Source organism: Pyxicephalus adspersus, chromosome 6 (genome assembly GCF_032062135.1).
Source record: "Pyxicephalus adspersus chromosome 6, UCB_Pads_2.0, whole genome shotgun sequence".
In the NCBI taxonomy this organism is placed as follows: Eukaryota; Metazoa; Chordata; class Amphibia; order Anura; family Pyxicephalidae; genus Pyxicephalus; species Pyxicephalus adspersus.
The window spans coordinates 21,721,154-21,735,778 of record NC_092863.1 but is presented as its reverse complement, the minus strand read 5'-3'; the positions used below and the strand labels follow the sequence as shown (position 1 = coordinate 21,735,778).

General features: G+C 37.4%; 1 protein-coding gene across 2 annotated transcripts in view; it reads right to left on the bottom strand.

The window, feature by feature from the left end:
• The window catches only part of LOC140333331 (phosphatidylinositol 5-phosphate 4-kinase type-2 beta), an 82,313-nt gene that overhangs the window by 34,679 nt on the left and 33,009 nt on the right, over nt 1-14,625 (bottom strand). For both annotated transcript variants that reach the window (XM_072414921.1, XM_072414922.1), the window contains exons 5-8: nt 12,854-13,000; nt 12,736-12,774; nt 7,821-7,934; nt 6,778-7,030 (exon numbers count right to left, since the gene is read on the bottom strand). In XM_072414921.1, coding sequence (XP_072271022.1) covers nt 6,778-7,030; nt 7,821-7,934; nt 12,736-12,774; nt 12,854-13,000 — 553 coding nt within the window. The remainder of the gene's footprint in view (nt 1-6,777; nt 7,031-7,820; nt 7,935-12,735; nt 12,775-12,853; nt 13,001-14,625) is intronic.

The window sequence follows — 14,625 nt, the reverse complement described above, 5'->3', positions numbered from 1 at the left end:
AAATCAAAACATCTGAACAAGTAGGTGCAATTTTTATCTCCTGGGTCTCTTTTTTTTACTAATGTAAAAAGAAGTTATACACATTTTTTTGTTTTATTTATATATATTTTTTGCTTCAAAAATAAATAAATAAAATACAGATATACATATGAAATGTTTAAAAACGTTATGTCCTTCTGATAAAGCCTATTCTTTTTACACTTTGAAAATTTGGATTAGATTATATATTATATTATATATTATATTATATTATATATTAGAATTATGTGGTGCGATTCAAGATATTTTCCCATTTAGCTATCCATTTAAAGTAATCCTAAAGTTTGCCCAATGTCTCTAATAGTTTTATTCTTTTTTTCAGCCTCCTTGACTTTCGTTGGCACAGCTTTTCTAATGTTAAACAATGTCAACTACAAACTTTAAATTGTAAAAGCCAGTGTGGCCCAAACTATTTTGATATGGGTGCCTCTGTTCACGGAGATAAAACTTGCAGGCCAAAAAGCAATCAAACATTAAATATGTGTGTTTAAAACTAGAATAGTTTTAATTTAAAATGAAATTGAAATGTTTCTAGTTACTGTAACGTACATGCACCAAATAAAAGAAATGACAAATCAAGAATTTCGATGTGGGGACCAGGTAAGACTTGAAATTCCCTGGCAATTCCACCCCAAGTGCTGCTCGGAGTTACCGCTTTTGGTATGGGGAAATTCACACCGAGCCACACTCAGCATTACCACTAGGGAGGTTAATGCAACATTTTATTAATAAAAGATACAAAAAAAAAAAGTTATGATACAGTGCTGGCCCGTCAAATATTGCTCACCATTCCTCCAGAAACAGAGAAATTATGAACAGACTAATCTCCCGGGGATTATAGCAAAAAAATGCTTGGAAAAGCATATAACAGAGTTAAAGCACTTGACCGCAATGATCTTCTTTTCCACCAATCATCCTCAACTCAAGAGAATAATTTGAGAATCATCACATCAGCTGGTTAGAAATATTCTCTCTAGACCCTGGCATCTTTTATTAAGGGACTCCTCGACCAACAATTTTCTTACCCCTTATCCAGCTACCACCTATTGAAAATCACCGTGCACTATAACCCACCTAGACCCTCTGGTTTACACAAATCTTTCCTGGGTACCTGTAAATGCAGGCATTGCCCACAATGTTATACTGTTTTCATTCACCCAATAACATTACTTGCTAACAACTCTATATAAACCTAAACATCAAACTGATTGTTCTACTATCGGTGTAATTTTTCTAGTTTCTTGCAAATGTAAATATAGGAGAAGTGAAATTTGCCTGGCACAAACGTATCCTTGAGCATATTTATACAATTAACTCAGGAAAAATAGTAACTCCCCTCAGCTTTCATGTGGGGATTAACTCAACTTTGATAATACCATGATCCTTTTTTCAGCACTTGAACATATTCTCCAAAACTCCCGTGGGGGCGACATTGACCAACAACTCTTACAATTAGAATCTAAATGGATTTTTCAACTTAATGCCACACAACCACCTGGATTAAATGACTTTTTTCTTTTAAACCCTTTCTTTAAAAACACATTCTTTTTCAATTTCAATCAAAATAATATCAATTCTATTACCACATACTGACTTTCGTATAACAAGAGAACATTGACTGTTGCCTTACTTGTATTGTATATTTAAACCAAGTACATTCTCATGTGATATGTGTATATGTGATCTCCAGGTTGATACTATATTCTATTGGAAAAAATTGTTATGTATGTTCGCATTATGAATCAATTTTTGTCTTTTCTTTTTCTGTTGTAACCTTAGGTATTTACTGTAACTTAGAAATGTGTTCTACTGTAGACCTAAATAACCGTACCTAGTAATTTTCCATTTAACAATTGGTGCCACAAAAACATCTGAGATCTCACCTTGATAAATTCTGTCCTTATATGTCATTTATATATTTTATTGATCCCACTCATTTATCTACCCTACGAGGGACAGGAGCACTAACGCTGAGGAACATCAATATTGCCCCTATTGGTGGCCTCGCGATCCCCCTTTGGGTACTGCCTTTCCCCACCCCCTCCCCTGTTAGGATTCCAAATCCCTTGATCGGTTGACGCTGAGGAACATCAATATTGCCCCTATTGGTGGCCTCGCGATCCCCCTTTGGGTACTGCCTTTCCCCACCCCCTCCCCTGTTAGGATTCCAAATCCCTTGATCGGTTGAAGTACCTGCAAACTTTTTAAAGGCATTTCGCCTATGCAGGTAAAGACGATAATAATGGAAAACAATTAACAAAAAAACACCCTCTTTTTTGCGCAAACAAGCAATTACTTTACTCTTTTTGATAACTTATTATATTTTTTTGTACATTTAACATCTTAATTTCTCTCTATATTTACTACCTTTATTATTTTATTTTCTAATCACATTCAACCATCTCACAATTATACATTTGCAGTCTAACTAACCTTTTTGCCAACACTCATCTCCAGTATACCCATATCTGTATAGAAACAGACCCATACCAAAATACCCATATCTGTTTAGCAACAGATAAGAACTCATATTTGACTCACTCAATAACTACATCTTTTTGATAAGTTTACCTTTCATTTAAGGACCCCTAATTATTTATTATTAAATATATTTCACCCTCCCTTACTCTCATTTACTTATAGGACTTTTTATCATTCTCACTAAGTTGTAACCCAAAATAACCTAAATACAGCAACCTGCACACCTTTAAATCGCAAGTATAGATAACAAATATATATGCCTCTTTCCCTTTATTAATGTCTCCCCTTTTTTTCCCCCACATATAGTAGGGGAGAAAGTGCTTCCACCATCCTGCTATGTGCGAGCTGATTCCTGTGGGATCGCGTGATCTCGCCTCTTACTGCATAAATCACTATAAAACTGCGTGATCTTGTGAGATCTCGCTCCTCACTGCACAATCACGATCACCCTATCTCTCATATAAGGACAGGACGCTGAACAGTGCAGACCTTCGTAGGCTGACTGCCAGCGTCACATTCCTTATTCAACCAACAATTTTTTTCAGCAACTACTTTTTTTCCTACTACATTTACTCCAACTTAATATCACTCATACCCCCAATGATCCTAATTTAGACCCGTTTCTTACACATTAGATCCTACATAACATCTGCTGTGCATGATAAAATACCCTATCAGTACCACCAACGATATTTCTAATAAGTATAAATACTCCCCCACAGATTTTTTACACTACTTGCCCCTCATCAATCATCCAATCAGTAAGTTATTATACTTACACTTGTATTTTACCAATACTGTTTTTTAACTAATTTGTTTATTACACCTAGCTAATGCATCTTTTCTTATATATTGTGATTATCAATAACTCAACCAGACTACAATCTCAAGCAATCCTCTGAAGAAGCCTAAGGCAAAACGCGTTGGGGATTTGAGATCTTGACTTGTCTCTTTGGACATTGTATACCAATATGACTGTTTCTAATTTTGTAACACAACTAATTTTGTCTTTTTACAATAATGTATGTTTAATAGTGTTCAGTTGGAAGTATACTTCGAACACATCAGAATAAAACATTAATTTTTCTTTTGCCTTCAAAAGCCTGCTCTCTTACTCTTACCTTTCAATATTCAACATCCCTCTGTTCCTGGTAAATGGGGGTTTAGAGAAGGTAAGAGGCCGGCTATGTGTATGTCTAGCACTGCAGCATCTGCAAATTGGATTCCAGATGTAACTGACCATCTCCCCCTAGCCAGGGTTCCATGGTATGAGGAAGGGGTAACCACGCCACAATCTTACAGCCAGTCTGTACGCAGCCTTAAAGTTTTGTGAGCAAGCAAGTATATATTTGGGGCACCACAGCACAAATTGGCATTGCCCTAATCCATATTGCCATGAAAGTTGCACCTGGGGGATCCCTAACATGAAAACTCAGTTTGGGCACCCTGGTCTTGAAAAAGCCCCTTAATGTGAAATTATCACTGATGACCATTAGGAATTTATGCTTGTGACCCTGTATTTGGAATTAAGTTTCTGGGACTGAAATTTGGTTTAGTAGCAGCTCTCATGGTCCCATGTGTACCCTGAAAATGTCATTTTTATGACAATCTGTGTGGGAGATATGAAGGTTTATACATGGGGATTATGACAGCTGCATGGACACAGATACAGAGCTGGTGCTGCTGCTGCAGGGAAATATCTCCCAGTACAGGGTGAGTGGGGAGCAGCCACAGCTGACTGCCAGGTCTATAGTACATGCCCACTTTCTGGCAGCTCAGCGGGGCGGATGTGGCCCACGAAGCATACATTGGGCACCTATGGTATAACCAATAGTAGGTACCAATGTATAAAAAGTCAAACTAAGATGTATGTAAATAACTTTAAAGTGTGGTAACTTTAATAATGAATGAATTGTTTGATTTAAAAATTTTACACTGAGCAGCAGAGGAATACATTTTTAAAAAATGTGGTTTGTCCCAATTAATTTGGAGGGCTTTGAATTTGCCTCCACCCCTTTTTTTGCCAGTCCTCATCCTTAGTTTAAAATTCCTTCAATCCTCCCATAAAACTCTTCTCTGGCACAGAATACCACCTTCTATTTAGGTGCATGAGTGTATGGCACAGGCAATTTTTCTGAGAATATAACCCTAATGTTTTTTGTTCTTTCAACTTACAACCAATTTTTTTAAATTGGTTCTTAAAAATGCTCCAGCTTTTAACGTATCCAGCCACTAATTCTAACAGACCAAGACATCTGGGTAATGACCAATAACTTAGCTAACCAATCAACAACATTCCAAACCCCAGCAATAGCAAATTATTCAGCTGAGGTGTATTAGTCCTCCCAATTATAAAGTATTGTAAACTATAATTCTATAGTTAGCACACCGCAACTAATGGTTAGGCATGAACAGTCCCCTTGGGGTTGTTATACATATGATACAAATTCATATTCATAGTAGGTCAGGTTGAAAAAAGTCATAAGTCCATCAAGTTCAACCGCTAGGGAAATAAACATAACCCAGGTCACAGTCGGTCCAGGAAGGGAAAAAAACCCTGGCATAATTTGCTTCAACAGGGGAAAAAATTCCTTCCTGATTCCATGAAGCAATCGGATGTTCCCTGGATCAACGGTCATTGTTATTTTTATAATAAAGCCTTTATACCCAGGTATATTCTGGGCTTCGAGAAAAACATCCAAAAGCAATCTGTAGTAGTTGCTGAAACTACTTCCTGAGGGAGCCGATTTCACATTTTCAAAGACTTTACAGTTAAGAATCCCTTCCTTATCCGGAGCCTGAACTTTTTTTCCTCCAGATGCAAAGAGTGCTCTCTTGTAATGATCTCAAAGCGAATAATTGGGAAGAGAGTTTTCGATATGGACTATTTATATATTTATACAGGGTGATCATATCCCTCTTTAAAGGTCTCTTCTCAAGGGAGAATAGATTCAGTTCAGCTAATCCCCCCTCATAGCTGAGCTCCTCCATTCCTTTTATTAGTTTAGTTGCCCTTCTCTGCACTCTCTCCAGTTCCACAATGTCCTTTTGCAATACAAAGTTTTGTGTCATCTGCAAACACAGAAATGGTACTTTTAATCCCAAACTCTACATAACTTATAAAGATGTTAAACAGTAAGGGTCCCAACACTAAACCCTGGGGTACACCACTAATAACCTTAGACCATCCAGTATGAATCATAAATCACTACTCTCTGGATGCGGTCTTTAAGCCAGTTCTCTATCCATTTACAGATTGACTTTTCTAAACCTATAGACCCTAACCTGCATATTAATCATCTGTGGGGTATAGTGTCAAATGCTATGGAAAAGTTCAAGTACACTATCAACTGCTATTCCACTACCTGTTTACTTCCTCATAAAAAGAGTAAACTTTTTTTATAGCCATGCTGACTATCACATATTTTCTAGCAGAAACTCCTCTATATGGTTCTTTATCAAACTCTCCAGGAGCTTTCCAACTATGGATGGTAAACTACCCGGTGTGAAGTTGCCTGGTAATGACTTTGCTCCCTATTTGAGGATAGGAACCACAATGGCCTTACGCCAATCCATTGGTACCATGCCAGTGATTAGAGTCTCTGAAATTAGAAATAATTGCTTTGAAATAACTGAGCTCAGCTCTTTGAAGACACATGGATGTAATTCATCAGGTCCTGGTGCTTTGTCAACCTTAATTTTGCCCAACTGTTTCAAATGTCTAATAAATTAGTGTCTAATCCTTTTTAGTGTGCTTTTTAGCCAGGCACTCCACCCAGCTGTTTTTTGGCAAGTACTGAAAAGTTGGATAACGATAAAGGGACCGCCACCTGCCTACAGCTTTCGCCCATCCTGCTTATAAAAACATTTTGAGGAGAACATTGCTTTTGGTTTGTTAAATAAGTAATTGAAAGAGATTTATTTTATCAGTTTGTTTTCCCCCCTGAAAACAAACAAAAAATTCCTGTTGATCTAGCCAGCTGAAAATCTTTTTGTGTTCTCTCCTGTGCTGTAATTTTATCAGTTACAATGTTCACGGATAACCCTTTTAAACATACAGAACCCCATCACTTTGTTAGAGTAGGAGGAGAACACTGTTCCTTAAGGATACATTAACAGTGAGTAAACATTGTCAACCATGGTTAAAAAGTGTGCTGTTGGCAGAATTACTAGGTGGGGGAAAAAAAAAAAACATACAGCCATCATTAAGATAATAAGTTTTTGTTTTGAGCTTTAAATATTATTTACGATACTCACTTTCATGGCTCTTCATTGCATAAACATCCACAGATGGGTCAAATTCTCCAGGTCCAAAAAACCGAGGGAAGTTAAGTAGGTTGCCAGGGCTGTCTGGGGGGGTGCCATATGAGCATATGGGTATTCCAGCACCATCTTCACACTCTTCCTCCTCAGTTTTTTCCTCTACTTCCATTTCCTCCTGCTCTGCCCGATCCACATCATGCAAACCAACTAAGAGGCTGTAATCCATGATCTTTAGCACAGAAAGGAACTGAAAGGACAGAGTGCAGATTATAGACATCTTTGCACTTAACAAATAACTACGCATTTTTCAATATTTGTTTCTTGTTTAAATATGCAGATGTCATCAGATTAATGTTAATACCTGCAAAGTACGATCACATCACATGCTGGAATTTAGTAGCAGGACTAAGCCAGCAATATGCTTGGTCAGTGATCCTTTCAGACTTTTAGAGGTTAGACTGATATGGCATTAGTGTCAAGTTTCCAAAGTCATGATATAATGTCCCATCTTGTAATATATACCTGGATGACCAGAACTGCTCCCTTGGCCCCAAGCTGTTGTTTCCTAATAGTGACATCAGGTGTCAGAACTAAAAGGGCACCAACAGGTGAATATCATTGTGCTGCAATGCCAGTCAGCGGAGAAAACAAAAGCGTAACTGGACCAATATTAATCTATTGTACCTATATGGCAGTTACAGTAAGCATGATTGATCAGTTTTAAAACCAATGCATTTCTAAATCAGAGTGCCCAGTGTAAATCCCAAATTTTTTAACTGAGACCAGAACAAAATATAGGAGTGAATCTTACAGTAAACAACTGGCTAAAAGGGCAATAGCACACTTTGTAGAGTAAGGAATTTCAATTAATACTTTGATTTTCATTACATACCTTATTTTAGGCCCAGTAATGACTGTAGTAAAAATGGATAGACCGATTAACAATAGATATTTTAAGCATCAATGCATGTAAGGACTTTACAGCAGTAGGTTGCTGTTGGTCATTAACAAATTGATTAACAAGTGTATTCTCTCACCTCCACATCTCTTTTTAGTTTTTCAAGAAATATCTTCTTGTTCTCTTCACCGACATGCAACTTTTGTCCTTCATTTAAGAAATCGTTATCTTTAAATGTGGGAAGATCCTTGGCCTGAAAAATAAGTAAAAGTTAAAATTAATGGAAAAAAACACAACAAAAAACAAACACCTTAAGTCATTGTTAACATTAAAATATCAGCTGAAACAAGTACTTTTCGTAACCATTTATATAGTAATGGCAAATGCAAATTGAATGCAACAGTGTTAATAGGTAATTTAAAAAAATTGGATCAAATTTAATTACCTAAAATAAAAAATCTTCGCCAATAAAACCAGTCATTGGTTAATAGATTAAATAGAACAAGTGGGTTATAATTCCACCTACAGGAGTAGTATATGCTAGGTGCAAATATTCAGCAACCAAGAGAAGCTGTATATGGCGGCCTTAAACAAAACTGCCAGGGACTGTCAGTTAGTAGGAAGCATTACAAAGAAACCAAACATGGCAACAGGCCAAACAACAGGATTCCAAATAACAACAACTAAGTTGCAAGTACAACAATGTTATATTCTTTATAACTCACCTAAAGATACAGCTGGTAACTCCCCCAACAGAGTATATTGTACACATTAGTGTACAGGCTTCCATTTACTGAAATCCTTACAGGCCCCTCTCAGAAACACTGAATTTTGAGTAACATTTTTTTTTATTAACCTCAGTTAAAAGGTTTGTCTGAAATCCTCTGCCACCGTTAACAGCACAATAAATTAATAAAATCAACCTTAACTTCCTAGTATTTGTACAGATGGTACAACCCTGTAATACCATGATTTACTGAACTGCTTTGTGAATCCAAGTTTAACAAAAGTTTGTTGAAAAGAAGACAGCAGAATAGTAAACTGGGAATTTTCCTCAGCTGGCAACACAGAGCATCCCACAGCATATACAGATTGCTGCCTGGATTACAGTTGCATGCAGATCTCCGTAGGAAACACCCACACATGAAGCTTAGACTAAATGATAGAAAGCAAATAGCTGAAAAGGAAGGGTCACAACAGTACAGAGATGTGAACTGGATGATCTTTATAATCCATTAGACTGAAAAAAGCGGGGCTCCAAATTTTAGCTGCAGCTTCTAAAGTTTGTAGTGTGGAAGTCACAGAGTGCAGGGAAATAGCATTACCAGCTTTCAAGAGAGAACTATTTACAAGAATGAAAAAAGAAAGTCTAAGCTGGAGTTCGGCTTTAGGGCATAAACCTGATATACAATCTGCCATACAAATCTAGTAATGGTGAAAAATCACAATAAGAAGTGCCAGTAACAATATCTGGAAATCTTCCAGACCGGCAATTTTGACAGGTTGCTAGTCCTCTATCTACAGAAAACACAACTCAAACTGGGTTAAAATCTTCTCCCACGCCCCTCCATAAGTTGAGATAAAGCTGATTATCCTAAACCAGAGCAGTAGGAAAAAAAAAAAAAAAAAATTCAACAGTGTTGCAAAAAGGACTTGTGTACCGGAAGATCCCCAGAAATGCCATAACTGGTAAGTTTAACTGGAGTTTTCTCCAATCATCTCCCAGCACAGTAAACCAGTCAGAGAAAAAATAGGGAGCCTACCTTAGAGTGAGATCACCACTTTTAAGCCTAGTGTATTACAGATGTAACTTGACAAGACCAAGGAGCCACTTTGCATATTTTCTCCACTGATGATTCTGCCATCTCTGCCAAGGATGATGTCAGAGACGTAGTTGAATGTGCCTTTACAGAAGAAAGCAGTGGTGTATGATCTTCAGTGTAGATCATGGAAATAGCCTGTTTATTCTGTCTGGCAATCTAACTTTTTGTTGCTTGTGAAACCAAAAAACAGTGATAGGAGACAACAAAATCACCAAATATCTCTGGTAATATTCATGTATCTAAGGGGGAACCAACAAAGGGTTTGAATGAAAGGTATGCTCCTTGGAGTTACTATGATTGCTATTGAGGACAATGGTCAAAGCCCAATGTCGGACAGTAATTTCAACTGGCCTCAACCTGTGATTTGCCAACAGGACACTTTTAATCAAGTTGTGACTGGTCAGCTTGAGGTCCAAGTAGACAGATATTTGTCCCTTAGGATTAGTTAAAAGTCATTGTGGGCGCTGTATCAGGAGGTCTGAATGTGATATGTACTGCCAAGGGTGCTGGATAGACTTATTTTGGAGATCAGCAAACCATGTTCCCCCTGGCCACTATGGAGGTATCATAAGAAAATAGCATTACTCTGGGAACCATAGATAGATAAAAAGAGAATACATAACCCAGGGTGAAATTCTAAGCCTAAGATTGTGGCCAGTGACTCCAAAACCCCCCCCCTCCAGTGGGGGAAAAAAAAAAAAAAAAAAGGTTTCACTAAAAGCCAGCCCGCTCGTCCGGACACCTCCTTCAAATGTTGTTCGCTCTTTTTTTAGTGGGGGAAAAAAAAAAAAAAAAAAGGTTTCACTTGTTCTTTTAGTTTGTGAACGCTGAGCTGAGCATGCATGTCAGGATATGCTGGGTTTCACAGCAGCCCCTAAATAACGTTATCCCAGCCAAGCAGAAGGAGGTGGAAATGGGAAACAGATGACTATTGAAAAAGGTAAGGTTATTCTATTACAAAAAGGAGATCGTCTCTTTGGTGTTAAAGCACCTGGTTAGTTGCAATTTTTCACATTAGGATTTATTTACACTTAAAGGGAGCTATTTTAAGACAAAAGCCCCCAGGGATTCTAACTAAACATGCAAACTGAGATAGTGCCCCTGATTCATCAAGCAGAATCGGATTATCGGTCGCGCATTCGTATTCGCGATCAGTGTATCATGTTGCCCCATGATACTAAACTGGGCACCGACCTTCTGTGAACCCAAATATCAATGCAATGGTAAGATTTAGGGACCTAAAGATACAGCAGCAAACAGAGAACTTCTTTGGCTATTGGCCTCCAAATGTATCCACTAACTGCATTACAAGATAAAGCAACAATGTAAGGCCACCCCAGTGAGAAAAAACTGGATACCAGTAGTGGGATACATAGATTGCATAGTTTTTTTTAATCCCATGGTATAAAAGAATTGTGTAGGAAAAACAACTATTTGGTATGACAAAAAAAAGTATTTCAAAACCGCTCTTACTAAAGTTGCCAATGACCTCCCTCATCAGAGCCAAGTCTCAAGGCAACTTTTCTCTCCTCCTCTTAGATCATTCCTTTGCTTCTGACACTGTTAGTAAACCCCTTCTAATTCTAATCATAAACTCCACTGGTATCAGTGACAGTATTCTGTTGGTTTGCTTCCTACCTGTCTAACCACTGCTTTCAAGTTTCTTTCAATGGTAACTGCACCTCTCCTAAACTCTTCCCTGTTGATGTTCCCCAAGTTTTTGTCCTTGGATCGGTGTTCTCTTCTACCTATATACCTCCTTACTTGGGAAACTCATATTCTCCTTTGCTTTACCATTCATGCAGATGACACTCAAATCTATCTGTCCACCCCTAACCTCTCTCCCTACTGGAAAATACATCATTCCTACCTTTCCTCTTCTGCTCCCTCGCTTTGCAATTCTCTCCACTGGTTTCCATTTCACATTAAAATCAAATTCAAGCTCCTGGGCTTTGCCTTCAAAACCCTCCACAGCTCCTGTCTCACCTTCATTTCAGCCCTGACAGAAATATACTCCCCTAAATGTGCTCTTTATTCCTTCATTGACCTACCAATAACTTCTTCATTTAAACTTGTCACAGGCATGATTTCAAAACTTTTCTAAGGCTACCCCCACTCTCTGGAATGCTCTTCCTCATCCTATTCAGCATGCTCCTACTTCCTGCACATTTAAAAGCTCTAAAAACCTATCTTTTCAAACTTGCCCACCGGTTTTCTTCTGTCACTTAAACCCTCACTACTCACCCACCAATCCATATTCCCCATATTGTGTTACTTCGCCCTACTCTTAGATTGTAAGCTTTTCTGGGCAGGCTTTTCCCCTCCTCCTGTGTCACTGTTTGTATCGGTCTGCAATTGCTATCCCTATTTAATGAGCTGCGCTATGTTGGCGCTATATAAATACTGTTTATGTATAACACATTTTAAACCGCTTTGTTTACCGAATGTGCTATATCATATCCTCTATTCATTTCCTTTCATTGACTTTTAAAGCTAGCTGTACATATTCAGTGGGACAACCTGGAATAAACAACTATTTACTAAATAATATGAACAAACAGATGGACACTGTTATCCCTATCTACCCTATCTATCACTGTAAGCATCCAAAGCCTAGTTACAACTGATAATCTCAAAATTATTGAACACCCTTGGTTGATGCAGTTTTTTCACTGAAAAGTGCCAAAGACTTGCTGGTGATGCAAGGGTACTGTCAGTATTGTACTTCATATTTGGTGGGATGTTACATTTGTCTGCAGATGCCGCCGCACTTCAAAAAAATAATCTCAGTAGTAGCGGAATATTGCTTCAGAGGTTATTTCTATTGTAAAATGTGAATGGAATTTCAAGGATAAAGTCCACTGCTTTTCATAATTACTAACAATGTTTTTAATGTTATTGTTGCATTGTGACAACACATAAGTTTAAAGGATCTGTCCATCTGCACAAACCTGTGTACTGCTATAATGCCCAGAATTAAAAAATAGAATTCTGTAAAATCTCCTTGGAACTGTTTATGTGTGAGGACTGTCAGAAGTAAGCACATATAGGCAATACAATTAAAGTACATTATAGTGCAGTCCACTGTGTCTGATTGGCAACTGGTTAATTTTACCTCTAGTTGTCTGCACACCATTAACATAATTGGGACAACTGTCTGCTCTATGTAACAGAAGCTGCTCTTTTGGTATAATCAGCATTTTTATCAGAAAGGTAACTAATTAAATCTACCTTTTCCTTGTCACTGGCTTCTCTGCACACAGTGGAACCCTGGAACAAAAGACACAATATTAGAAAGCCACAGGAACTCCAGCACAGAAAAGGTACAAGGTACATTGTAGCATCATACCTTTAAGTCATATTTGCGGTGAACCCCAAGCCGATGACCGAACACATTCCTTGTGACTACCATGTATGTTTCAATCCCATCAACTGTTAGTCGGTACATGCCAAGGAACTGCGGAAGCAGAGTGTTACCATGACACTCCACTATAAACTGTTGGAAAAGAAATAGGAAAAACTGTCAAGGTTACATAACATATCATAGGTTTATAACCAATGAAATTTTCTAGAAGTCTGAAACTCAACCTTTTAAAAATCTACAACTAAAGTTCTATAGTTCTTTATTAGTGCTCTGACATAACCTTCCCTGGAATGCTTATGGCCATATATATTAACTCTCTCTCTATATATATAATATATTTATATTTTTTTTTCACAGGTGATTTTAGACATGCACACAATCATCAGTAATTATCAAAGATGTGACATGGAGATATCAAAGCTCCATATGCTATAGATTGCTGGTATCAGTCTTTTCTATTGTTCAGACCAAACACTTTAAACACAGGTTTTCAGGCAGCATTGTCAAAAAAGTGTCAATAAATTACAGACAAAAGGTTGACCATTCGACAGACTGACCAATGGCAATTAAAGTGCAAAGCTGCCTCCTAAATTTTGCAAGCAGGACTGTTTCCCTGACACTTATGTTAGGTCTGAGTGGGGATGGGGGGGAATGTGGACCAACAGGCAGGAGCTTAAAATGTTCAAAGACAAAAGTTTCCATCTGATCAGAGTGAGGAGAGAAAGAGAAATAGGAAAAGATGGAAAGGACACTGCCTGGCTGACATGGGGCCACTTTGAAGCTTTAAGAAACTAAGACTGAAAAACAAGCATTCTGTTTTCTTTGCAAACGCTTAACAAGTCCTGTTTGCTGATCTTGCAAAGCTCTCACCTAAAGTAAAGAAACATTTACAGTGTGCCTCATATGTATCTGGTATTCACACAATAGGAAAAATTAGAAAGTGTGTGAATGTGTATGTATGTATATTTTAGATCCAAGTAAGTTTTGTAACGTTTTCTGATAATTGTAAACAGTTTCTATATGAACCCTTGATTAGTAAAAGCATGAAGATACAAAACACAGTGTTCCTTGGACCTTACCAAGAGAACTAGATTAACAGTTAGCTAAAAAAATGTTCATAGCAAAACAATTTATAGACATTTTGTCAGTCCTTTGCCACAAGCTTAGTTCACAGGGAACAAGGCAGACAGCCACAACATAGCAGCACTGTTGTATACACAGGACTACAGGAGCTGGGAGTGCCCACTCCTTAGCTGTCAAAAGCAAATTGCATGGCAGATGGAGATTGCAGCTGCAAAAAAACAAAAACAAAAGAACTCAAAGTAGGGCTGAGATTACAGACACAACAAAAAGTTGTTAAATTTGAAAATTAAAATTGGGATATAAAAAAAAAAAAATAAAAATAAAAAAAAAAGGAATTCTGGCCTAATGGAATCAAAACCCACAAAAACTGAAACATTATTTATGATTATATGCAGGGTCCTAATATTTAGGCAGGATGTTTATTTTACCTCCTTGGCGTTATGTTTCTACTCACAAAGATATGCAAAAAGGTTTTTTGCCTTGACGCACATCAGCTTGAGCATTTTTAGACGAGAACCCTACTTAAAACCCTAAACTTTATTTAGATTTTTATGTCACACAATATTAACACGAACCTATCACCACAATTCTTTCTTCATATAGAAGGGTAGATAACATATATATATATATATATATATATATATATATATATATATATATATTTTGTGACACCA